Consider the following 26,604-nt stretch of genomic DNA (forward strand, 5'->3'; position numbering starts at 1 on the left):
TCCTATAGATGTGCAGTAAGGTTTCGGAATTCTTATTTTCCCCCTGGGGGTCAAATGGGGGTCAAATTTTTTAAAAAAAATATTTAACATGTTTAAACATCCTGGTTCCCAGAACTTCCCTTATATGTTATGCACTAGCCTTAAATCATGATCATTTGGAAGATGATTGATTTTGTCCTGTGGATGTGTAAAATGGTTTTAAAATTTGCATTTCCATGTGGATAGCAAATAGGGGCAGGAAAAAAATGGCCCCTCCCTAACCCATGGGGTCATGATTTGTACAAACTTGAATCTACACTTCTTGGGAATGTTTCCATATTAATCATGCTTTTGTTGTTCTTAAAAAGAAGAATTTTGGAGATTTTTTTCCTTTTAAATCTCTATAAAACTTTGATCCCTTATTGTGGCCTGACCCTATCCTCGTCGGTCATGATTTGAAAACTAGAAATATGTCCATAGGACTTAAATGCCCCGCCGAATGTATATTACTAAAATGCAACATGAAAATTTGTTAGAGTGTATGAAGTTTGATGAGAATATCTTGAACAGTTTCTTTAAAATTGAAACTAAAATCGAAAAAAAAATGGATATAGATGATAAATTCTCACAAAATTATGTATAAGTGCAATGCTTACATAAAAATATCTTAGATTGTTTCTTTAAAACTAAGCAAAATACAAATTAAAGAGAAGGGAGGTCAAGGTCACAGGAAAGTGCAAGGTGAAAAGTTTTTGATGCAGTTGAATAGCTCTCACTAATACATATCAGCATATTAGGTTTGATAAAAATATCTTGAATGATTTATTTAAAACTGAGCTTAACACTTATTTGAGAAAAGAGAGGTCAAGGTCAAAGGAAAGGTTGAGGTCAAAATGCTGATTCAGTTGAAAAGCTTATATCAGTATGTATTTACTATTAGCATAGAAGTTCAATAAAAATATCAGAAATGGTTTATTTAAAACATAGATAAACACTAATTTAAAAAAGTGAGGTCAAGGTCAAAGGAAAAGTCAAGGTCAAAAAAGTTGATGCAATTGATATATCTCAGCAGTATATATCAGCATATGAAGTTTGATAAATATATCTTGAATTGTTTATTCAAAACTGATCTAGACACTAATTTAAGAAAAGTAAGGTCAAGGTCAAAGGAAAAGTCAAGGTCAAAAATTTTGATGCAGTTGAAAAGCTTACATCAGTATGTATCAGCATATGACGTTTTATTGAAGTCGGACATGACAAACACTATATGCCTCGGCCATATTCATGGCAGGGCATAAAAAACTTGAATCTACACTATATGAGGATGTTTCCATATCAAAATGACTAACAAGCAATTTCAAAGAATTGTGGTCCCCTGCTTTCCGTGTCCTAGTGGATGGGATGCCATTATTTATGACATATTGTTTCAAATATGCAGGCCTTATCATATGTCATTCAAAAGTAATCACCAAAGTTAAAATTTTTGAAAATTAGGTAAAACATCAAGGTCAAGGGTTAAAAAAATCATAGCATGCTTGAAAACATCTTGTTACAGGTAATGTACATGTCAAATATAAAAGTCCTATCTCTTCTCAATCAAAAGTTATAAGGAAATATAACATTTTTGAAAAGTAGGTTAAACTTCAAGGTCAATGTCACAGAGTCAAAAGTCATGATATATTTAGAAAGGTCTTGTCACAGGTAATATACATGTATAATATGAACGCCCTATCTTTTCTCTTTCAAAATGATCATTTAAAATAATGTTAAATTTTTTGAAAAGTAGGTCAAACTTCAAGGTCAAGGTCATGGGTTCAAAAATCATGGTATGTTTAGAAAGTTCTTGTAGGTAATGTACATGTGAAATATGAAAGCCCTATCTCTTATTATTCAGAAGCTATGACCAAGGTTAAATTTATTGTGTCAGTGGTTCTTGAAATTGGCCCAGCGGTTCTAGTGAAGAAACAAAAATGTGAAAAGTTTACAGGTGGACAGATGGATGACAAACAAAATGTGATCAGAAAACCAGAAAAACTCAAGTGAGCTAAAAACTGATGATCACAAGTACTTGGAAAGAGTTACAGTATTTGAAAAGCAGTTTTTTTTTTTCATGCATTGTTTTCAGAAGCTGAAAAGGTATGACTTGTATCCATGTTGAAAAAACTTCACATTTCAGAAAACAGTATGATTAAAAATAGTTAATCAAGGTGCTTTGAGTAGCAAAATAAGCTAAACTGGTATAGCTAATTCAACCACAGAGCTTAGTGAATTTTAAAATGCACAACCTTTTCAACTCTTAATCATTCTTAAAATATTTATATCATCATTTCTGATTCAAGGGAGAACTAGAGATATGATCAGAAGTATATCCGTTGACTAATAAACATGTACATGTATATTGTGTTTTTTAAGTCATTAATGTTTGTTTGTTGTTAAATGTCCCTCTTGGGAATTTTTCACTCATACGGAGACACCACCACTTAAAAATAATGAAGTCGTACAAGTCGGATTTGAGGTTAACATTCATTTTAGGAGTTTTCAACAATTAAGACGTAAAGAGATAACTCCTTCCCCTTGCCCCTTCCCAGACCCCTGTTTGTTCATGTATGCAAACTAGTCTAATACTTTGGTTTGACATAAAAAAAATCTGAATATATACAGATAGTTTAATGGTCCATCTCTTTGAATGATTTTCATTCCTAATTCTAGGAGGATACATGGGTTGACCCAAATTCATGAATGAAATGTCAAGTAATCTTATCATTGATGCACTTTTATTTAATTTGATGTAGTCATATTATGAACATTTCCAGTTCATTAAGAGAGTGGGGATGACCTCCAGGGGTTCATAACCTTAAACCATTAGATATACATAACATAATAACACAAGAAACAAAATTATGTATAGTCAAATGGAAAAGTTTTCTACTATTTAGGAGTCACATGATCATTTGTCATTTCAGGGACAGGGAGCGGCTAGGGAGATTGGAAACACCCCCCCCCCCCCCGGAATTTGCAGAGTTATTTAAATAGGACTATATACTGATTTACAGAAGCAAATAAAAAATGACTTTGGATGCCCTCCCCCTTTAAAAACATGGACCCCACCATCATTGTTTTTATTTTGTTTGTTTGTTCGTTTGTTTTTTTTTTTTTTTTTGCTCCTCAGGAAATTCTGGGAAAAAATTCCAGGATCTGTGCCTATAACTGAATGTAATGTCGACAACGGGAGATAACTCTTCAGAATGTGAAATTCGTCTATTGTGGCATCTGATGATCCACTCTCTACCATTGGCCAGAGACATATGTCTCTGCATTGGCTCATACATTCAGTGTCTGAGAGAGAAACGAACGACAACTCTGCATAGAAGATTGCCGATGATCTTTGATCCTTTTTAAACTTTAACCTAACTATTTGCATTTCGGTTTATTTTACCCCAATCTATAGTTAAACTTGTACTTACCGACTGTCATAGGTCCTGTCAACTTCATGAAATATAATCCAATTATAACACAAAATGAATTAATTTCCACTGATATACATGTAACACTGCACCATGTCACATGGCTTGTGCAATCTAAAAATGATAATGGTAAAACTAGTACTAGCACTGGTAGGGTGACGCAAGCCCAATGTGATGTAGAAATTTTCAAGGTGTTCACATACATGTACAGTACAAGAACAAATTTTAAATTATCATAACTAACGATGTTTTAACATAACTTTGCCATCTAGGCCTATTTTCAAAAACAGGCAAATTGTGTGTGTGTTGGGGGGGGGGGGGTGACAAAATTGATTGGGTATGGCTTTTCAAGGAGGTTTTTGCCTAATCAAATACTAAAAAAAGTTTGCACATTTTGATAAATTCATCAAAAACGCTTTGTACTAAAAAAATATTATTTGTTGTTGAGAAAGTAAATTTAAAAAGTTCCAATTATGGGCCAAAAATTTATATCCCCCCCCCTTTTATCAAAACCTAATTTACATCATTAATTAAATTCTGTTATTTCAAACTGGTGATGAATTAAGTATATGAAATTTCTATAAGAGGTTCATGGGTCACATGGTCACCTGAGCATTTTATGCTCGATTTGACGAATACATGTACTGTGTAAATTATAGAATTATTTGGACTTTTTCCTTGGTAAGCCCAATATGAAGGAGTGTGCATTTAGAGGCAAACACCTTAGTGCGGGTATTACTGTCTCATGACAGCATCTAGTTAAAAATTGAAAATGCCATAATTTCGTCAAAAATCAATGAAGCAGAACGAAATGCAAACTTGATCTATAACTCATTAAGGTAAAATCACAAACCAAAAATCAGCTCAATATCTGCAAGCGTTTAGAAGAAAATTGCGGAAAACCCTTAAAAATTGAAGAGGTAGTAATTCCGTCAGAAATCAATGAAGCTGAACGAACTTGATCTGTAATTCATCATTATCCCATGACCGACAGATTTTCCTTTGATCTTCACAAGGGTGTATATCTCATATCAACATAAGTGTGGTGATATATTAAATATTACATGTGTGATATAAAGCTAGTGATATCCAACTGTTAGATACAGGGTGTAGGAGGAGCTATGCAAATGAGACAAAAATTCGTTTCTAAATTTTAATGAACTAACTAAAACAAGAAAAAAGCACAAAACATAGCAAATTTCACACAACTGATGACATTTCTAAAATATTGACAATTTCCCGCTCTTCTGGAGCAGAAAACATAGTTTAAATCAGAGCACAAATTACAAACCGACAAAAAATAAATTGACACGGAGCAATTCTCGAACCGGATAACGTTATCTCCTATATAAATTCGCACATCCTGTGCAAGCTGTTTAGGTAGAATATTGGAATTTTCCTCCCCGGCATCCTCCAGTTTTGGAATAATGGCTTTCTCCTTCTCCACACAAATGTTTGAAATCACTGTTTACAAAAAAAGACATTGACACGGAGCAATTCTCGAAGCGGATAGCTTTATCTCCCATAGGAATTCGCACATCCTGTTCAGGGTGTTTAGGTAGAATAGTAGAATTTTCCTTCCCGTCATCCTCCGGTTTTGGAATAATGGCATTTTCCTTCTCCACGTCGTCACACTGTTTCAGGGATTTTTGGGGTGGCTCCAGTGCTCGACTTACTTCAAGGAGTTGTTGCTCCGATTGCCTTTTGTACGTTTTAACTGCGGAACTACGGTGCCCCGTTCTCTCCATGATCTGTTGCTCTTCAAAACCTATAGTGTAAATAAATATTGAACTTATTAATTCAAGTCACGTACACGATATAACTAGCATACTTTTACGTCATCAAACATAAAATATTTCTCCTTTTTTAAAGACAATTTAACTAAATCTTGGCTTACCGGACTGAAACAATGTCGTTGAACAGGTCCGTTTCCCCGAGTGATTTGAAAAGTTCCCCACAAACCCTGCCTCGGCACACATGGTCTTGATAATGGTACCCAACTTGTTGACCCCTATAGGATGGATTCCGAAACGTGGTTCGGGTCCCGGGAGTGGTCGTCTATAGAATGATCCTTCCCCCACCAGAGAAATGTGAATAAACATCAAACAAACTGCGCGGAGTGTACCGGATTCTGAGTAGTGGCGTATCGTCTTGGCAAGAATGTTTCTCTGGTGTAATCCTCCGGAGAAATTCTTTGACGTGCGCCCACAAAATTCAATGTTGCCATCAGAATCGCCACATTTGATTTGACATACCTCTAATTTTCGGTGTTCATCTGGTCCACGGAGTCCAAAAAGTTTGCAGTTGTAATAAAATACAGTGTTAATGTAACTCTTCGAAGTATGCGATCCCAGTAATTTTTTCTCCCACAGGACGTCTTCTTGTTCCGGCGTTAACGGATCCGCTTGCTTTATAGACACTCCTATTCCTTGGGATGCTAGCTCCTTCATTCGCGCGTCTAGAGTTTTCCTGAAGTCATGGAAACGGGCATCTTTGACATCTAAAAAGTTCATATCATGAACACCTTCCTCTCGTATGTACGTAGAATATCGGAACAGATTTGATATAAAGTTCTCGGGGGGTAGGAGGAACCATCTGCACGCCTGGATTCAATCACAAAACATGATAAAGTATACGTAAGTTCTTGGTATGTTCTTGTGAGGATTTCGGCAATGATTTTAAAATCAAGTTGCTGTTGGTTAAGCTGAGATTTCCAGTCTTTGAACACTTTAACTGCCCATGAAGTGTTACGGCGCGTGTTTTTACTTTCTTGATTTTTTTGAAGTGCACTTATCTCAGTAGCCGAGACAGGTTTTCCGAATCTAGTAGTAGTATTTTCAGTCCATTCCGTAAAATTTTCCCGTTTTAATTCCGGAAACGCTTCCAAACACCAATTCTGTATATCGAAATTCCCAAAGTCCTGGCCATTTAAATCAGATTGACTTAGTTCGTACATCTGAACTGCCTGACTCAACTGAAAATCATCCTCGTCGTAGGCTTGCTGAAAATTCGTTATTCTGAACTCCTTCTGCCATCTTCGTCAAATCATAGAACAAATGAATTGATTATCTCAAAAATTGGTCACGTGGTACAGTACTAGAAAATTACCAAATTTGGAAAATCGTTACTTGGATACCAAAACCCTTCACGTTAAGACTATCAGGTGGTTCTGTTTCAGAGTCTTTATTAGTTGATGCAAAGACAATACCAAATATGAGGAAAGGTCAAATGAAGGGTCAGGGGATAAATCAGTTACATGATTGACAGCTCGATGATGCATACAAAATATCGTTTCGTTATTGCAAACTCGGAGGCTAACGCCTCCTCGCGTGCAATAACTCAACGATATTTTGTATGCATCATCTCGTGTCATCATGTAACTATTACAGATACACTCACATACCGAAAATCAGCTCAATATCTACAAGCGTTTAGGAAAAAAGTGCGGAAAACCAAGTGGGACAGCTAAACCTATAAGCCTTATTTTTGTATTCTAAACATTAATTTCAAATTACCAGTGGGTCAATTCTTCATTCTTCTATATACTTGGAATGAAAGTCTCGGATTCAAGTTGAAATGTGAGTATAGTACTAGTAATTTTTATAGCTTGTCACTAAATGGATAAATATTCACAGTCACCCCAAGTTAGGATAAAACAAACTGTTTCCTTACGCATCAAATCGTTCTCTTATGTGACTAAAATTGCAGCTTAACTGCAACAATGACCATGACCCTTGAGATGCATTGTAAGACCTTTAATAAGTAAATCTGACATACTTTGTAAGCAACAGGAATCATTGTTCAATTGTCAAATCATTTTCATCTGTTGATAAGCAAAGCAGAATTTCACAATACAGCATCAATGTCCTTGACATTTCAGGACCGTAGGTACCAGGGGAGGGGGCACGGGGATACCCCCCGCCATAATTTTGCCAGTATATCCTTTACTATAGAAAACAAAGCTAATTTCAGCTGTAGCCTCACAATGATTTTGCCAGTATTTATACATTGAAAGAACAAAGTTAATTCACGGTTGTGCCTCCTAGAAAACGTCTGCTGATTTTTTTTTTGGTCAAGAATTTCTGTTGGGTTGTGCCCCCTCCCCTCCCCGCCCCGAAATTGCTTCCTACAGGCCTGCTTTTGAAATATAACCTTGAATCAAATCAGGGCACATCATCCGCTCAAGGATGGATAAGAATTGTATAAAAATTCAATAAACAGTGTACCTACATATTCAAAAGGAAATTTGGAAAATTGCAAAGCCAGAGAAGGGGGCGTGAATATTAAAATAAAATCCCAGCAACTGTACATCTAGTCAGATCCGCCTTAAAAATCCAATCGACTCTCCTTTTTTTCTAAGTACATCTCTTCTTCCGCATCTTAAGTACACCTTCCTCATCCTAAGTACATCTTCTTCATTCTAAGTACACCTTCTTCATTCTAAGTACATTTTGTTATTTCATTAATAGTGTTTTGAATTCACGATGCTTGTATTATCCAAAATGCCTTGACATTTTAAAATTACAATGGTTACTATGGATCCAACCTAGATATCGACTCCATGATAACTATTACAAAAAGTTAATGATAAAGTTAATGATACATACTCCTTTCGAAATAAAATAGGGTTTGATAATTCATGAAAAACAATAACACTTGTTAATTCTGAACAACTTCGTCTTTTCTTGGGGTGTTGACATTTTGGCCTATAAATTTATCTAAAGTAACATACATATATCACAACGAGGAGGCGCATTTTTAGAAAAAAAAATTGTTTCTATTTCCTGATTCTTAGATGGACCAGTACTTAAACATTAAATTTTGAATTTTATTCAGTTCCAAAACCCCGTGTTTCTCCTTACTCATGAGAATACATGCACTTTGTTATTAACACAGCTATCAATGAAAATGAGAAATTCACTGGTATTAAAGAATTTATTGTAATACACGCTTCAAGAAACTATTAATATTCCAGAAAGTTTTCTTTATATTACATGTACATGTATTATAAAAAGAATTAGGAAATAGCTAAAGCATATTTTTTCACATTAAAATTGTTGATATATTTTATCACGACGAGTTCCAGTATTTCACAACCAGTTTATAGCACTATAAACGCATTTTGAAACATCAACAACGCCTGTCGCTAGAGGCTATGATACTGGACATCCGCTAACATTGGCCACTTGTAGGAGATTCACAAAGCATACAAAGAAAATATGTAAGACAGGACATGAGCACGGTGAAAGAACATATAGAGTTGCAATGTATTTTTATAAGATATGAAGTCAAACTTCCAATTGTTACAAATTAGTGAATGCAGAATAATGGGATAAACTAACTCTCCTGCTTCTTTTCGCTCTCTAGATGTCTAGATCTCTCGTCATTTTGTTGTGGCGAATTTAAGATAAAATAGGTCAAAATTTCACGGAACTTCAGGGCTCAATATATATATTGTACAAATGTATATGTTTAAATCCTAAATGCTGCAAAATCTCCAAGGGACAGGAACTTGTAGAGAGAATTCAAAGGTTTTCAATATATATTTAACAATTCACTATATGGAAAACGTCAAACATTTTGATTGCAGAAAAAATAATTGTCCTGTGGCAAACTATGAAAATAAAAAAGGAAATTTTTGCTAGTGTATATGAGATTTAATCCAATTAGAAGACTACAGGGTCAGTTCCTGGGATTGCTACTCCACACTCCAGGTAGGTGTTGAAATGGTAGGATGACTGCATGTATCCAATGTTCCCGACGGTAAACTCCTCCCCCACATACCTCCGATAGTAACCTGGAAATCGGATTTATCTTGTGTTAGGATAATTTTTAAGGAAAATTGCTCTCTCTCTCTTTCTCTCTCTCTCTCATGTGTAGCTCAAGTCAAAGAAAATTCTACATTGTAAATATATACCCGTGACTGCTGGAGAAGATGCAAAGTCTCCTGCTACTACTGCAGAAGTTTCGGATCCGCCTACAAGTTCACATTGATCCTCTCCAGATCCGCTCCCATCCCCAATGTTTAAGAACGTCGTCGTTAAGTTTGCACCAAGGAAAAACTTGTATCTAAAATATAGGTAAGTTGAACAACTGACAGCAGGTTGAAAGACAAGAAACTGCTTTCCCAAAAAACAAAAAACAAAACAAAAAAATGAATTATTTAAAGGAGTTAGGTTATTAAACTTATTTTGATTAATCAAAGTATGCTGGCTAGGCAAAGTGATCAATGTGGGTTGTTTCTAGTATGTAATCAATATGATGCCCATAGGTCATTAACTACCAGCTGTATAACTTTTGAAATATTAATTGTACTCACATGTGAACGGGGTGCTTATAAAGACGAAATAACTTCAGTGTTTAAAAGTGTATTATGGTGTGATTCTGATCTCGCTAAACATAGTACATGTATATTCACTCCTTGATGTCTTCAGTTTATTTACCATGTACGACATTTATATGATATCATGTTGGCTTGATTGGCATTTTTCACAAAATTTTACTCATCAGACTAGCCTTATAAAAATCTTTTTCATCAAAATTATACCTCAAAATCCATAGTTGTTTTCCTATAACCACGGCACCCTTTACCTGTTCTGTTAATATGAAATAATCATTGATTTGAAGATCAACATCAATAAACTTAACCTTCTGACCTTTAATTTTGTTAGTGTGTCCCAAAACTCTATAGGTATTTTTTTTAGCCATTATTTACTATATAGTACTTTTTCCTATGCAGTAAATAGAAATAATCTGTAAGGAGGAAAACGCAAGTAAAAGCATCACGTTTCGATAGACGGATAAAGGAACGACGGACAGACGGACACAGTGATTACCATAGCCCCCCTCCCCCCCCCCCCCCATTTTGATGTGAAACCCTAACTTAATTGGTTTTTATTTTATTCGTACCTTGTACTATTACACAAGACTACAGCGAGATAAGGAGCCGAGGTGAAGTTTGTTTTCTTGACTACTGTCTTTCCACCGCTACATCCATTAAAGGACTCGTCCACGGGCACCTTGTAAGCATACCAACAAGGAGGCGAGGCCGACATACACGCTGTCATACAAAAAAGTTCATTTATCACAGTAGTGTACCAAAAGTAAACATTTTAAATCTTGCACAAATATAGATAGGCCTGTCAAAATATTTAATTGTACTCACGTGGTTCCTGGGGACCAGGTATCTCTATGCCACATTCGTACCAGGAATCAGTCCACCAACCGGTGGCCCCAGATAAAGTGTCCATAAAGAATTCCTCACCCAAACCACTGCGGGCATACCCTAAAAGAAAATTCACAAATTGTTATATTTTCATTTTCTTTCAAAAGGTAGCTGGAAATTTTAAGATTACGTATTCTGCATGGGGGAAAAAAGATAAACAAAAGAAAAAATGTGTTTGTGAAACACTGATGCCTCCGTGTGACAGCTCATGGCGAAGGTTAAAGTTTCTCAAATGCAAGTCAAACTCCAAGGTCAAAGTCAAGAGATCAAACATGTTGGTACCCAAAGAAAGGTCTTTTCATTCAAAAGGAATACACCTGTGAAATATGAAAGCCCTAGCACCAACTGTTCTAAAGTTTTTCAAAACTGAGTCTTCAAGATCAAGGTCAAAGTGTCAAAATTCTTGGTACAAAGAATCAACATGGAGAAAAAAAAATATATGAAGTATGAAAGCCCTAGCACCAAAAATTATCGCCAAGGTTAAGTTTTTGTAAAATTTTGCAAAAATGGGTCAAACGTCAAGGTCAAGAGGTCAAATATGTTGATACCCAAAGAAAGGTCTTGTCACATGGAATACACATGAAATAGGAAAGCCATAGCTCCAACCAATCAAAAGTCGTGGGCAAGGTTAACGTCTTTGAGGACGTGCAAAGAAATAAACAGACGGGCGGACAGAACAAAAACTATATGCCTCCGAATCTTCGATTATGGGGGTATAAAAATATAGAGAAAGTAATCTAACAGAATCTAATATGGTCACAGATGCCTATCCAGAAAAGATGTAAAAAGATTTTAAATGTGATGCAAATCAAAGAAATCGTCTTTAAAAATATTTTTGTGAGAAAGGTGAAAATAAAAGACAAAACAAGCAAACAAACCAAAAAAAAAAAAACCAAAACAAAACAAAAAACAAAAACAAAATCGTGTCATGGTATATTTATTGATAAAATATCAACCGAAATTTAACCTTAAATATGAAAAAGGTTCACAGTACTTTGTATATTATAACAATTGTTAAAGTTAAAAAAAAATTATGTACTAGTAATCTCTGATATCATTTTCCTGGGATTTTCAATTTTTTTCTGTTGTCCCCTCCAAGGGATCCCTTCAAAGCCTATACTTAGAGAAACTCACACACTTTCTATACTCACCAGTTAGTTCGGGGGAACTCATATAGTCTCCAGCTAGGACGGCATCAGCTTCTAGTCCCCCTACCAGTTCACAGTGGTCGGCACCATGACCATTGCCATCACCAACATTCAAAAATGTGTCGGTCAAATTAGCTCCCAGAAATATTTTGTACCTGGTAATAAGAAACAAATACAGCATGAATTTTTCTATATGGGTAATAAATATTTTCCTATTTTGATTTTAAAAAAGTCTTTTGATAGTTACTACATTTACCGTATTTTTCTGTGAACTACATTTTCCAAAATAAAATTAAAAAGTGTAGACATTTTTTCTTCTGCTGTAATGATTTGGGGAAAAAAACGAGGATTTTGTATTCTCTCTTCGAAAGTATATTCACGCAAAGAGGAATTAAGATTGACTGCAGGAGCAAGCAGGAGAAGCTAGTCTTTATTTTACCAATGATTTTACCGAGGTTTTTTTCTTCAGGTTTTTTTTTTTAAATCCTTATTCCTTTACCTGGCAAGATATTTCAACGACGCAAAAACCTTTTCCCGCTTTAATTGTATATTTTTTTTTTAAATGAAGTGAAATAGTTTTTTTTAAATAAATGTTTTTTGGTAATAGCCAATCTGGAAGAAAAACTAAGTACTAAATATTAGAAATCGGATTAACAAAAGTCAATGTATCAATAAGACAAGTCTAGTTTTATTATCAATATTTAGAATTTTATCTCCCCTTAAGTGATTTTTAACCTATGTGAGTAGAAATATTTTTTTTTTTTACCTTGTAGAATTGCAGAGAACTACGCCAACCAGTGGAGCGGACACAAACTGAGTTTTCTTGACGTATTTTGGACCACCGGGACATCCATTCCACGCTGTGTCATGCGTAAAGTTGTACTTGTACCAACAAGAATTCGTGGTATTAAAGCAATCTGAAAGAGAGAGAGTGGAAGTTACTCAAAAGTATAGTCATTTTCCAATGTTTTGTCAATGAGTAGTATCACTACCATGAGAATGAGAACAGCACGTGTCATTTCTTGCATTAAATGAAGCAGAAAATCATCAATAGGAAATAAGAAATTTATTATTAACCCAGAATGCAGTGAAAAATAATTGATAAATAAACAAGATTTCAAGCAACATGTATCGATTTAGTAAATATTTAACTTGTGTGATAAATTTTTATTCTCCTTTTACACTAAACAAACATGAAAGATATGAAAGAAATATGTCGATCGTGTCTGGATTATCAACTTTTCAAAGCCACTTTTTAGTCAGAAATTCTATTCTGATATGTCTATATGTATATATATGTATATATACGTAAATACTGTGGAAGGCCAAATTAACATATATTAAAATATTTGTACTTTTCTTCAAATATGTATAACTATCTTCAAATATTTGTACCTATTTCAAATAATTGAACCTATCTTCAAATGAATTGAAGATAGGTCTAAATGAATTAAAGACAGGTCTAAATAATTACACCTATCTTTAAATAATTTAACCTAGGTTCAAAAAAATTAAACCTATAGTTAATTCTTTTACAGAAAGGTTCAATTCAATTAAAGATAGGTTCAATTGAATTATACCTATCTTTAATTCATTGGAAGATAGGTAAAACTGATTTAAAGACAGATAGTACAATTAAAACATTTCCACAAAGAATTTGAAGATAGGTACAAATCAATTAAACCTAGGTTCGATTCAATTGCACCTATCTTTAAATCAATTAAAACTATCTTTAATTCTTGGTATTTGTGCCTATCTTCAATTCAATTATACCTATATTCAAATCTATTGTACCTATCTCCAAATGAATTAAGGATGGGTATAATTGAATTAAAACTATCTTCAATTCATTTGGAGATAGTTACAATTGATTCGAAGAAAGGTACAAATAGTTGAAGTTAGGCACAAATCAATTAATTGTACCTATCTTCAAATGATTGAACCTATCTTCAAATTCATTGAATATATGTACAATTGAATTAAAAATAAGTCTAAATGAATTAAAGATAGGTGTAAATAATAACACCTCTCTTCAAATAATTGAACCTATATGTTCAAATGAATTACACCTATCTTTAATTTCATTAAAGATAGGTTCAATTGAATTATACCTATCTTTAATTTATTTGGGGATTGGTACAATTGATTTAAACATAGGTACAATTGATTTATAGATAGGTACTATTAATAATCTCCACAAAGAATTTGAAGATATGGTATAAATCAATTTTACCTAAGTTAAATTTGTTTGCACTTATCTTTAAATCAATTATATCTATCTTTAATTTTTTGTATTTGTACCTATCTTTAATTCAGGTAAACCTATCTTTAAATCAGTTGAACCTATCTCCAAATGAATTAAAGATAGGTATAACTGAATTGAACCTATCTTCAATGCATTTGGAGATATGTGCAACTGATCTGAAGATCGGTACAAATATTTTCATATATGTTTATCTGCGTTCCATAAAATATCCGTTTTATTCTTACTATAATAGTTTTTATGTCAACTCTAGACGGAATTGACAAAGACAGCATGGATGTAAAGAAAAAATACCTGGCGGGTAAGATTGTTGTCCACATAGATAGGCTGACGATGACCAGGTCCCATTACTCCTGCAGGTAGAGGTCAAGGTTATAGAGGGGTCAGAGTTACAGGTGTAGGTAAGGACAGTACCGACCTTGGTGGCTGTGACCATGACCGAAGAGATGGTCGCGTCAGGATGAAGATCGGGGCAGTCTTAAGTAATAAAAAAAAGATAAAGTTCATTTTTTTTAACGCACGACAAGGGTTTTTCCTGAAATTAAATTTGTTCTTTCGCAGCAATAAACAAATAAATTGATATTTGTAGTACCATTCACATTCAAAGGATTCTTATAATGATGTTATGGAAATCTTCGTTTTTTACTATCTGACATTTTATAATTATAAAGAAATAGAAACTTGGCTGATAATTAAAATATTTTTTCAAAGTTTAATTGTTTTTAGTATGGTACACAATCAAATTACTGAAAACCAAAACCAGGTACATTATCAATGATTAAAAATTCCAAAATAGAGAAAATTTATAACTAAAAGAAAACGGTAAAATTTTCAGATTCTGTGAGAAATATTGAATGCATTTTACTATATCTATTTCTAAAGATTGTTCAAACAAAATTCTGGACAACGCAAGGAAATATAAATTCAAACCTGATGTGACGCACTTAGGGCCGGAAGCGGCGGATACGCATCTCTCTTGAAGTGAGCACGATGCATTACAAGACTCAGAGTATTCCTAAAAGGATAGAAATGCAAAAATAAATAAATAAATAAATAAATAAATTAAATTGAATAAAATTTTTTATAAATGCAAACTTATTCTACATGTACATATTTTTGTAGACTACATATCTTAGACACCAGATTTTTAACTGTTCATAAGACACTAGATATATTAAGTATATTTATATAGATACTGGCTTCTAATTCCATCTACTAAATTTTATCAAAATATTATCTCGAGATCAGGCATTTTTCAAATTATTTAAAAAGTAATATATGTGATTTTTAAACAACATCAATAAGATTTAACAGTACTGTAATATTAAGGAGAAAAAATTACAATTTTTCATAACGTATTTAATATATACATGTATATATGTATTTTTCTACATATATGAATTTAATTATTGTACTGGCACTGAAGATTTTCTTTGACAATTCAGATAATTAATTTTAATTAATATAAAATGTAGATTTTAGATGTTAACCTTAAAAAACTTTAATTAAAAAAATGTACATAAAGGAAGCGTTCAATTAATCTGGATTGATACCGTTGGGATTTGACTTCGACTGACGTAGATGTATTTCAAGTCTGATGTCAGATCAGACGGATTTTCTGAGTCGTCGCTGAAGGACAGTTCACACTCCAAACTACTTCTCTGAAAATTTAACGAAGCACATGAAACCCTTTTCGAACACTCCCTAACACACATCTCCATTCCGATTGGGACAATTTTCTCCATGACAAATCCTGACAGACGAAGGTCGGGGGTAAATATGCCATAAGTCCCTCCATCAACATCATGTCCGAATGAAATAAGGAAAAATATAATAAAAACAGCACTAGTCGCCATTTACGTACGTTTCTTCTCTGTAAAATATATTTTATGCGATTATTTGTTAAGTAGTACATACGTCCTTTATGTCGGTTACAAAAATCAATTAAAAGAATTGTTTATTGTCAATCAACAAAAAGTTCAATTTCTTCAGATGATATTTGTTACGTAACACAATACGGTATTGTAAGAAGCCGATAGGTTGTAGTTCTTTGAGTTTAGAGTTTTTTAAAAGCAATGTAAATATCCAGCTGCTGAAGTACCTGAGAAGAAAACATAAGTAGACCAGTGTGTAGGTATTTTTAAATGTTAAAAGTAAATTATCTCGCACGTGCATATTGACTCATATTTTCAACAAGAAGAGTTTAACTTGAATTTTAAAAAAGTAAGATCGCATGTTCATTTATCTATTTACACTAGTTATTTTAACATACATGAAGATGGTAATAGGTTTCATTTCTAGTCCATTTAGAAACCAAATTTCACAAATGGTTTGATGTTTCAATACTATTTTTCCATGGGGGGAGGGGGGTATTAGAACCGATACAGATTTATTTGTATAATTATTTACTATGTTTGACGTCAGGGTAATGACCCTTGGATCATACCAATTTTATAATAATTGCCCACTTTAAGTATTTTATAATAGGACACTTTTTTCTTGATGTTTTAAACCTGTCTCTTCATTGATAAAAAAAGCCCCATACTAAAATAATAATATAGGGATTTTTTTTAAATCAATGAAGACGAAAGTTCAAAACGTTAAGTTTTTTTTATCCATTTTCTCTCCCAGATTTTCCCCAGACATACCCTGAAATGAAAACAGGTAGTGTATAGTCAAATTTGTTCAACTAAACATAATATCTCCATTATGGAATCTTGCTATTAATTTGACAACTTTGTTTAAGCGTAGTAAAATAATCAATTAAGATTTATCAAAAATGATGAACATTTTCAAAAAGGCTACACATGTGCAGTAATTTCTAGAAAAATAGTAAATAAAATTCTTAAAGTTTAGAATACCTGTGGTATTTATTTTCTCTCAATATAGACATATTCTTTATCAGTTGTCAGATGCGACGAATATGTTGATCCATCACTGAAGGATAACTCGCATTCCAACTGGTCTCCAAGAAAATTAATCGAAGCACAAGGTACCCTCTTTGCATTCTCTTTAACGCACATCTATTTTCCGATGGGGGGTATTTTTTCCCATAACAAATCCAGACAGTCTTTTGTCAGGAGTAAATAAGATCGAAATCATTCCATAGACAACGTGGTCGGATAAAACAAGGAAAACACATTGGAAACGACGAAAGTTTCTACGTACAAACTGAGAAATCCTTATAGCAATAGGTTAGAGTGACATGTACATTGTCATTTTCTACAAATGCTTAGAGTCAAACATTTGGTACAAATAAATTAGCATATTCAATACTGACTTGTTGATTTCACATGAAGTTATTGTTGACCGTTGTTCTTTGGGTTTATCACCACCACTACCACCACCTCCTCAAAAATAAAAAAATAAAAAATAAATAAATAAATAAATAATAAAAATAAAAAAAATAATAAAATAAAGGTTTGAAAATGAAACTTTCTAATTAAGATCATCAAAACATTCCTGTCATCATGTCATGGTAAAATATTAATGTTCATATATTTAAAGTATGAAAGAGAAGAATTTTTGGAATGCACATGACCCACGGATGAAAATAGATTGCATTTCAATTTCAAAATGAGAAAATATATCTATATAAGTGAACAATGATAATCTCAAAGCTGATATTTCTTTAATCAAAATATGCAAATTAATAGAACCAAACCACGTACCAGAACAATACGTCATTCCAGATCACGCTATATAGTTTCGTTCACCCGTCTCGTTCACCTTGCTCAAATTGTAATGGATGCGTTTTTCCTTTAATCACTTACCTTTCGAGGAAGGAAGCTAGTCAGTGCATTTCCCATAATATCAAACAAATAAACCGTTTACACGTTTGCTTAACTGTTTTGTATTGCAATATTGTCTAACCAATACTTTAATGGTTAATTGTTAATATGCTTCACATTAGATTGCAAACCAAGGTTGTTCGTAACCATCTAGTGTTAAAAATTCAAATATCTCTGATGCTCATGAAGGAGACTGTGTTCTGTGTTTGTTACGGAAGATTTCTTCAACATCCTCCTTGCAACAATAATGAAATTGATTCAATATTCATGAGTTGTAATTCCAGATATGAATATTGTTTTCAATAACTATCATAACTTATTACAGCTAAACAATTTTTTCTAGATAAAAAGAGATAACAAGTGTGAATGCATAAATGATTAACAGTTTTTAAGAAAGGGGTGCATCGCAACACAGAAAAAATTGCATTCTTTAAAGATTAATACTAATAAATACCGACAAAGACGCACTGGTATGGATAGGCAAATGTTATATAGACGAAATATGGAAGCATCCCCTGTCGACCAGTAACACTCGCTGTGTGCTCCTTGTCATTTTCGGGTAAACGTAGAAATCAGTAGAAATTTCAGTGTGTAAATTATGGCCTAACAGTTGGTGTGATATAAATATAGTCTGTTATACAGAGCTATTAAATGCTTTTTGAATAACTTTTGCCGTTCACATCCAGCATGTATAGAATGCAGAAGGGGTAGGGGTGTGGCGGGGCGTGAAAATGTAAAACAAAAAATTAAAAGCATCATTTAACAAGAGTACTGTGCAACAATATATTCGAGAAGTGGTGTAAATCAGATGTGGATACTTAAAAATTCCAAGGAACTTTTGGAAAATTTGAAATCACAAGATTTTACCAAAATCAACAGCTTAAAAACTTACGACTCTTCAACTTTATACACAACCATTCCCCACGATAAATTAAAGTCCAAGCTTTTTGAGATCATTGACAGCTGCTTTTTCAATAAAAATGGAACTCGTACATATACTTACCTTGTCATTGGTCATTTGCAAAATTATTTTGTTAAAAAACATTCTGATTGTACACACAAGTACTCTGAAGTTGACATTAAAAAGATGCTTGAGTTTCTGATTGACAATATCTATGTGGTTTTTGGAGACCAGGTCTTCCAACAATCTATTGGAATTCCCATGGGTACCAATTGCGCCCCGTTATTAGCAGACCTTTTTTTGTATTCATATGAAGCAGAATTTGTCCAAAATCTTGTACGTGAAAAGAAGAAAACACTTGCTGTGGCCTTCAACTCGACATTTAGATATATCGACGACGTATTGCCAATAAACAATGGCTATTTCCATTCTTATGTCGATACGATATATCCTGGTGAACTTGAGATAAAAGATACCACAGAGTCTGACACATCTGTTTCATATTTGGATATTTTACTTGAAAAAGACGTTAATGGTAATCTAACAACCAAGCTTTGTGATAAATGTGATGACTTTAACTTTTCAATCGTCAACTTCCCTTACTTATGCAGCAATACACCTTCATCACCTGCATACGCGGTATATATCTCTGAGCTGATTCGATACGCAAGAGAATGCTCTACGTATGTACAATTTCTAAAACGAGGTAAATTATTGACAAATAAGTTGATGAGACAAAGAATATCAGCTGTCTCGTTTAAAGTCATCATTTCGTAAGTTTTATGGTCGATACAATGACCTTGTCAGCAAATACAATTTATCATTGAGTCAAATGCTGCCTGACGTTTTTCATACTAATTGTTAAGCCATTATTTACACACTGAATTGTCGACGGATTTTTCCGTTATTTCCCGATCATGACAAGGAGCACACGGCGGGTGTGACCGGTCGGCAGGGGATGCTCACTCATCCATGGCACCTGATCCCACCTCTGATGTTTGGAGGTCCGTGTTTGCTCTGCCCCTATTTTGTATTGTTTTATGGACTTTTGAGCTTGAATACTGTTCGTTATCACCATATATTTCATTTAACACATTTACACAAAATTTAATCCAGCTTCCTCTGATAGACATGGGATTCTAAAGACCCATTCCCAATATAAATGTGCACTGAGTATTTTTTCCCCAGAATTAAGTTTCAATGTATATTCTGAATAAAGAAACAACCGTTAATCTGTGTAAGAACTAATTGAATAGGCCATCTCTCTGACAAAAAGTAACGTTGGAAATGTACAGCAAGTTGGAAAGTTATTTGAAATTCGAAAGTATCAAAATTACGGATCTAGTCAGAATTGAAACGTTTTCTCTTTCTTATTCAATGGTATTTACTCTTAAAAACAAAAGGGTTAATACCACGGGCATGATTTTTAGTAACTGGAACCTTTAAAAAAAATGAATCTTTCTTGTTCTTATATATATAATTCAAGCAGGAAAATCGGCAAACCGGGTATAACAAAAGCTGTGTTGTTTTTAGTTGATGACTCAATGCCTGTAGTATTCTTATAATCGAAAATATATTATTCATGTGTATATGAAGTTTTGTTCATGTATTTTCCGATCACTGTTTTTAATGTATACGCCATATACAAGAAGTGACTTAAGTTTCCTGCTAGGAGCAAAGATGAGAAAGTCATGAATATATTTTTCAATTGCTTTTAATCAATGTATTACAGCTATTCGTCAAGTTTTATGAACGTTTAAATGAGGACTTTCATAAATACTGAGAAATAAGTTGCGACACATTACAAAATCTACATGGATATTTTCAAACATTATTTTAACACTCAACTGCAAAAAAATGATTTTATCTTTAAAGCACAAAAAGGAAACATTTTTTTAGGTTTGACATCAGAGATATACTAGTTTTACAGTATTTTTCAAAGTAAATTTTTATGACTGTGATCGGAGATTCTGGTGTTTATAATTTATGTCTATCTGTTTGTCTGTCCGCAAAAAACATTAACTTTAAATTTGGCCACACCTTTCCAACGCTTCTTGCTCGATCTTTCATATTTCACTTGTATTTCGTGTCGGAAGGCCTTGTGACCTTGGAGTTTGACCTACTTTTGGAAAACTAGCTTTGATCTCGGCCATAACTTTTGACTCTTATATTTAAAAAGTGTTTTCGATCCTTGTCAAAAGACTTCGTTGGGAACCAACAATTTTTAATCCTATGACATTGACCTTGGAGTTTGACCTTCTTTTAAAGATTCTAACCTTGGCCGTTAGCTGCTATACGAGTATTTCAAAAACACATCTTGTTTTGCAAATGGGAATTTTTAAAATAACAACATTGCATGCAAGCAATCCATTGGGAACAATTTTACAAATTAATTAAAAGTAAGTTGAGAGGTTCTTAAGAAAATCAAAAATGTATTGTAGTAGATTTATTTAAAAAAAAAAAACTACAAGTATGTTACTTATACAAAAAGGCAGACATACTAATACAATGAATTTTAAGATGCAAGGCCTCCATCTTCTCTGGAATTTTTTTCATGATAATTTTTCCCCAAATATACATTATTCACTTATATTCAAAGTCACCAAAATTTAGCCAAGAAGAAAAAAACCCAGAAGGTTCTAAGACAAAGGGACGCATTGGGTGAGAATGCATATTTCTTTTCGAAATGAAATGTTATTAACTATTATGTTGAAAGACCATAAAATCATTATCCATCCATTTTAGTAATGCTGCGTGATTCCGTTTACATAACATTTTTTTAAATATGAAGATTAGGAAAAATCTTTCAGAATGCCAAAACGCACAGAAATGGTGCTCATTTATAAAACAAAATCAGACTAAGGAAATAGAATATCCCTACCCGACCCTTTTCCAGAAACCAGGTGACGGCCCTGGAATATAACTAATTTTGTATATGTTATTTAATTTTGTTAGTAAAAATGAAAGATACAGCCAATATCGTTTGCTTGATTTTTTTGTTCATTGTTTAACGTCCCTCTCGAGAATTTTTCACTCATATGGAGACACCACCACTTGCCGGTGGAGAGCTGCAATTTTTTTACTTATGCTCAGCACTCAGGGCCATTGAGCAGTGAGGGATCTTTATCGTGCCAGAACCTACTGTGACACGGGATCTCGGTTTATACGGTCTCATCCGAAGGACCGGTCTCCACGTCCCACAGTGGGATTCGAACCCGCAACGTAAGGATCAACTCCTTATTCCGCGACTCTAGAGCGAACGCTCTAACCACTGCGCCACGCGGGCGACCAATATCGCTTGAAGTATGAGAAGAAATATCAAAAGCCAATGAATCTTATTGCATTAAATAACATTTTATTTTGTAACACTAACATACATTTAATATAACAATGATGTGCTTGAGAACTATTCTAAGGGTTCTGTCATTGTATTGTTATTACAAGCATAATCCAGAAGAGTCAAAACTCAGTATGAGAGACAATATCCAGCCAAGATCGAATTCCTGTCATTGGAATGAAATAATTATTTCACTAGCTTGATTTCTAACGGCCGGGAATTTCAATTCCACATTGGATCCATGAGTTAACGAACGCACCGGTGTGTCCTAGTTCTTCTACTGTGTTGAATTTCTGGCCCCAATTTTCCCGGACAAACCCTTCAATGAAAACAGGTGTAAATTAGAGGTACTGTGCGGTGCGCACTGAGCTCACAAAATTGTATACCCCGCTCCCACATGAGTATAATGGCAAAGTACCAGTTTTGCTAAGGGGAACCCAAATATCGTCTAATCAGAAAATAAAATAGGAGGTGCACAATGATACTGTGTAATAAAGATTCTATGAAAATCTGCTTGATTTTTTTTTCGGTGGTATGGAAGGAGTTGCAGATGGGTACTCACAAAACCCAAAAAATCTGTCTGATAGGAAAGTAAAATATGAGGTGCACAACAGCACTGTGTAATAAAGATTTTGTGAAAGTATCATTAAATTGCATTCAATGGTGTAAGAGTAACTACTACTTGCGGATAAGGGATGACTACCCCTAAGTGTTAGGACACCCCCATCAATATTTAACCCCCCCCCCCACTTTTCAAGTGGGGGTATGATAAACTAATTAAGATACGATCGAGATGAAATTTTGGTATTCATTTTACAATTTTGCTTAAAAATAGTAAAATAAATAAGCTCCCGCCATCTAAAGATAGTGTTTCCTTTCAAATCTTGTTAATGACATGTTGCTAGAGAACGCCTCTAAATCTCGGTCAATCCATTTAGTAGTTGGAAGTAAAAAAAGAGCACACAGTACATACCAATGATGTCTGGAGCACACAGTACATACCAATGATGTCTGGAGGAGCGAATGTAGTGTCCCTCGGCACGACGAAGTCCGCCTCCTATCCCCCGACCAGTTCACAATGGTCTTCACTACTGCCTGACAAATCACCAACATTCAGAAATGAATCAGTCAAAATACCTCCAACGAATACTTGATATCTGTGATGAAATAAATCTACCATATATCAGTAAAAAAAAATTAAAGAAAAGAATAATGCTGCCTACATGTTTCGGACAGATTTGTTTACAAGCTAGTATTTAGTGTAATTTATTTCAGACTTAGTGAGAGTGTATACGCACATATCCAGGATTTTTTTTCCAGGGGTGGGGTCTACCCACTAAAAAATCCATTTCAGACCTTTATTGACAAGGGAAATAAACTTGCCCCCCCCCCCAATTTTTTTTCTTCGTATATTAATGACTTTTTTTAATCATTTGACCAAAGTCCATTTTTACAGGGGCATCCAAGGTCATCTTTTCCTTTACTATGCAAATTTGAAAACTCTGAAAATTCGAGGGCGGTCTGGACCATCCACCCGCTACATCCGCGCATGCAATATCTACCGAAATGCATGTATTCCTTTACCAGGCACGTAGGGGTTGGGTGTTGTAAAATTTCAACTTTCACGAGGAGAAAAGTTTTAATGTCGGGAACAACCGGCCTTTCAATGACAATTGTCATATACATGTATAAAGATCGGAAAAAGTAGGGTCAACTTAACCCCCATCCCCGATACTACGTGGTAGTAGTACTATAACATATGTGCGTTCATCTCAATCATGATATCGTGTTTATTTCACTGATAATTAATGTCGTGTTTGTTTTTCAAATCATAATATATCGCGTTTATTTTGCTGATAATATCGTGTATATAACAAGCATTTCAATCACGATTTTATTACACTCATAATATGTTTTTATAAACATCAGTTATAGCACTTATTTGATAATATCTTATTTATTTCATCATCTGTGTAAGGTTGTGTAAGCGTCTAGTGTGTTTGTGTTTGTTTCTATGTTTGTCTCCTCTCGCTTACGACCCTGTCGCCCGTGTGGCGCAGTGGTAGAGTGTCTGCTCTAGAGTCGCGGAGTAAGGAGTTGATCCTTACGTCGCGGATTCGAATCCCACTGTGGGACGTGGAGACCGGTCCTTCGGATGAGACCGTATAAACCGAGGTCCCGTGTCGCAGTAAGTGCTGGCACGAAAAAGATCCCTCACTGCTCAATGGCCCTGAGTGTCGAGCATAGGGCAAAGTTTGCAGCTCTTCACCGATAAGTGGTGGCGTGTCCATATGAGTGAAAAATTCTCGAGAGGGACGTCAAACAACAAACAAACAAAAAGCTTACAGACCTCACCAATGGCTAGCAGGAATGCCAAAATGCAACATATAAGCCTTTTTTTGCCAGTACATACCCTCTCCACAACAAGTCCTATGTAGTGCCCCTCCTCGTGGCAGCAGATAGACACTGGGCACTTTTCGGACCCAGGCAGAAACAAAGGGGCGAGGGATAGACGGGACTCGGTAGCCTAGGAAGGCAGGTCGTGTAGGAGAAAGACACTCTGATTTCAAACTCGAGAGGTGACTTCAGTACCGCTATTCCAGCGGCAGAACCAATTTGGGAAACATCAGTTATGAGTGATAAGCCTAGAGCGTATTGGCGTAAGTGGGAGGGGTTAGGAGACCGCACTTATGATTTCCCTCCGCCCTTTGACCTCCTCTGTTCCTATTAATTAACATACTCAGAATCTATGCCCTTACTCTATGCTCTACATCTGAGACAAAAGATACATTCTACGAGGAACTTGAGTCCAAACTTAGAGAAAGCCCTTCAAAGGATCAAATAATGCTCGGGTGGACTTGGAACACAGCTCCTGTCTACATTGCATTGGACACTCGTATTAGCAAACTTATTGAAAATGGGCAGCGACTTTTTGCACTATGCTCCCAACACGACCTTTATATCACTAGCACATTCTTTCCAGCCAAATCACATCATAGAGTGTCCTTGGCATCACAGGAAAAATGCCGAGAACAGAGATGACACGTACCTTGCTTTAATTTTATTGACCTGACCAAAGCATTCGACCTGAGCAGTATAAACGGTCTTTTCATCCTCTTACATAAGATCGATATGTTCTCCAAACCTTTTGGGAATGATAATGTTCTTTCACAACGATATGACTGACACTGTCTAATGAGAGGGATCATGCTCAGAACCCTTCCCAATCAAAAATGGTGTAAAGCAATGATTCGTATTGGCACCAACACTACTCGGCATTTTTCTCGCTGCTTTTACAATACGCCTTTGAGGGGTCTGAAGATGGCGTTTTTCTCCACACTAGGAGTAACGGGAATCTCTTCAATCTGTCCCAACTCAGAACAAAAACAAAAGTACGCAGAGTCAAGGAATGCTGTTCGCAGACGATGCATCCTTATCTGCCCACATTGAGAAAACACAAATTCACACTTTTTTTGTAAAATTTAATATTGATAAATCAGAAAAGCCACTAATAAAACATCTTAAAACATTCACTATTATTATCCATTGTATAGACGTTAATGAGTCTTTGGCTTAAAGAAGCACTCACTACGTATAAACCGAGGTTCCGTGTCACAGTAAGGTCCCTCACTGCTCAATGACCCTGAGTGCCGAGTATAGGTCAAAATTTGCAGCTCTCCACCGGCAAGTTGTGGCGTCTCCATATGAGTGAAAAATTCTCGAGAGGGACGTTAAACAACAACAAAAAACAAACAAACAAACAAACAAACGATGTCAACATGTGATGTCTATAAATAGAAAATTATGCTTCAATGAAAAGTGAAAAGATCAACCCTACCCTGGGGGTACTTCATTTCTTTTTGTAAAAATAATTATATGTAAAAAAAATCTCTGGGCCATGAAAAGTGCTGCTAGAAACCTACTCTCCTGTCGTAGAAATAATTATTCCACACTTTCGTGTGAAACCTTACCAAAATTTTTGCATTTGTATATAAGATGAATTTTCATAAATTAACTACATGATTCTAGCAGCACTTTCCAAGTACTAAAGAAGACAAGCTATGATATCGCCAAAAATTACATGTTTCAAAGTATGCGGCGTAGTGTTAAATTCTTGCATCTTTCTTGTTAAGAATGACGGAGAAAAGGCCGATCGGGATTTCAAAACACTGTCTGCCAACACCTACCGTGACAAGGGACCTCGATTTTAACGTTTCAAAAGACCCGTAAGTTTCACTCCTAGAGCCGGGCGCTTACTGAAGAGACAGTCTCTACCTATGTTTACGTCTTGGGTTGGACGTGGTGCAGGGAACGAGAATGTATCCCTCGATCACCCCTCGATCACGAAAAGAACGCCCTACCACAAGGCCACCGTGACCAGTCTTTATGTAAAAAAAAAGAAGAGCTATCACTTTGATAAAAAAATAATTGTGATTTTTTAAAATCTTTTCTTCACCTTGTAGAATTACACAACTTCACACCAACTAATGGAGTTG

General features: G+C 34.7%; 3 protein-coding genes and 1 long non-coding RNA gene across 4 annotated transcripts in view; 1 reads left to right on the top strand and 3 right to left on the bottom strand.

The window, feature by feature from the left end:
* LOC133201752 (tubulin--tyrosine ligase-like protein 12) overlaps positions 1-26,604 on the top strand; it is a 232,685-nt gene that overhangs the window by 111,378 nt on the left and 94,703 nt on the right. The window lies entirely within an intron of this gene.
* LOC133201756 (uncharacterized) overlaps positions 1-26,604 on the bottom strand; it is a 122,346-nt gene that overhangs the window by 10,836 nt on the left and 84,906 nt on the right. The gene's annotated exons all lie outside the window — the stretch shown is intronic.
* Positions 4,820-5,956, bottom strand: LOC133201853 (uncharacterized). Its single transcript, XM_061337655.1, has 2 exons — positions 5,341-5,956; positions 4,820-5,211 (listed from the first exon to the last, which is right to left on the bottom strand). The coding sequence occupies exons 1-2, from the start codon at positions 5,954-5,956 to the stop codon at positions 4,820-4,822; spliced, it is 1,008 nt and encodes a 335-aa protein (XP_061193639.1).
* LOC133201714 (uncharacterized) lies at positions 9,094-15,985 on the bottom strand. Its single transcript, XM_061337503.1, has 9 exons — positions 15,633-15,985; positions 15,010-15,094; positions 14,374-14,556; positions 12,583-12,733; positions 11,820-11,971; positions 10,609-10,728; positions 10,353-10,503; positions 9,361-9,512; positions 9,094-9,240 (listed from the first exon to the last, which is right to left on the bottom strand). Exons 1-9 carry the CDS (start codon positions 15,933-15,935, stop codon positions 9,110-9,112), a joined length of 1,428 nt encoding a protein of 475 aa, XP_061193487.1. The 5' UTR covers positions 15,936-15,985; the 3' UTR covers positions 9,094-9,109.

The sequence above is a fragment of the Saccostrea echinata genome, unplaced genomic scaffold, assembly GCF_033153115.1.
Source record: "Saccostrea echinata isolate AGI-Se365-2 ecotype Australia unplaced genomic scaffold, CSIRO_AGI_Sech_v1 ptg000045l, whole genome shotgun sequence".
NCBI classification, from domain to species: Eukaryota; Metazoa; Mollusca; class Bivalvia; order Ostreida; family Ostreidae; genus Saccostrea; species Saccostrea echinata.

Coding starts and splice junctions, on each gene's coding strand:
- LOC133201714 (XM_061337503.1), bottom strand. CDS start 15,935: ATGGCGACTAGTGCTGTTTTTATTATATTTTTCCTTATTTCATTCGGA. Junction 15,095..15,632: donor GTCGAAGTCAAATCCCAACG/GTATCAATCCAG, acceptor CTATCCTTTTAG/GAATACTCTGAGTCTTGTAA. Junction 12,734..14,373: donor ACAACAATCTTACCCGCCAG/GTATTTTTTCTT, acceptor TCTCTCTTTCAG/ATTGCTTTAATACCACGAAT.
- LOC133201853 (XM_061337655.1), bottom strand. CDS start 5,956: ATGAACTTTTTAGATGTCAAAGATGCCCGTTTCCATGACTTCAGGAAA. Junction 5,212..5,340: donor AACGACATTGTTTCAGTCCG/GTAAGCCAAGAT, acceptor TTTACACTATAG/GTTTTGAAGAGCAACAGATC.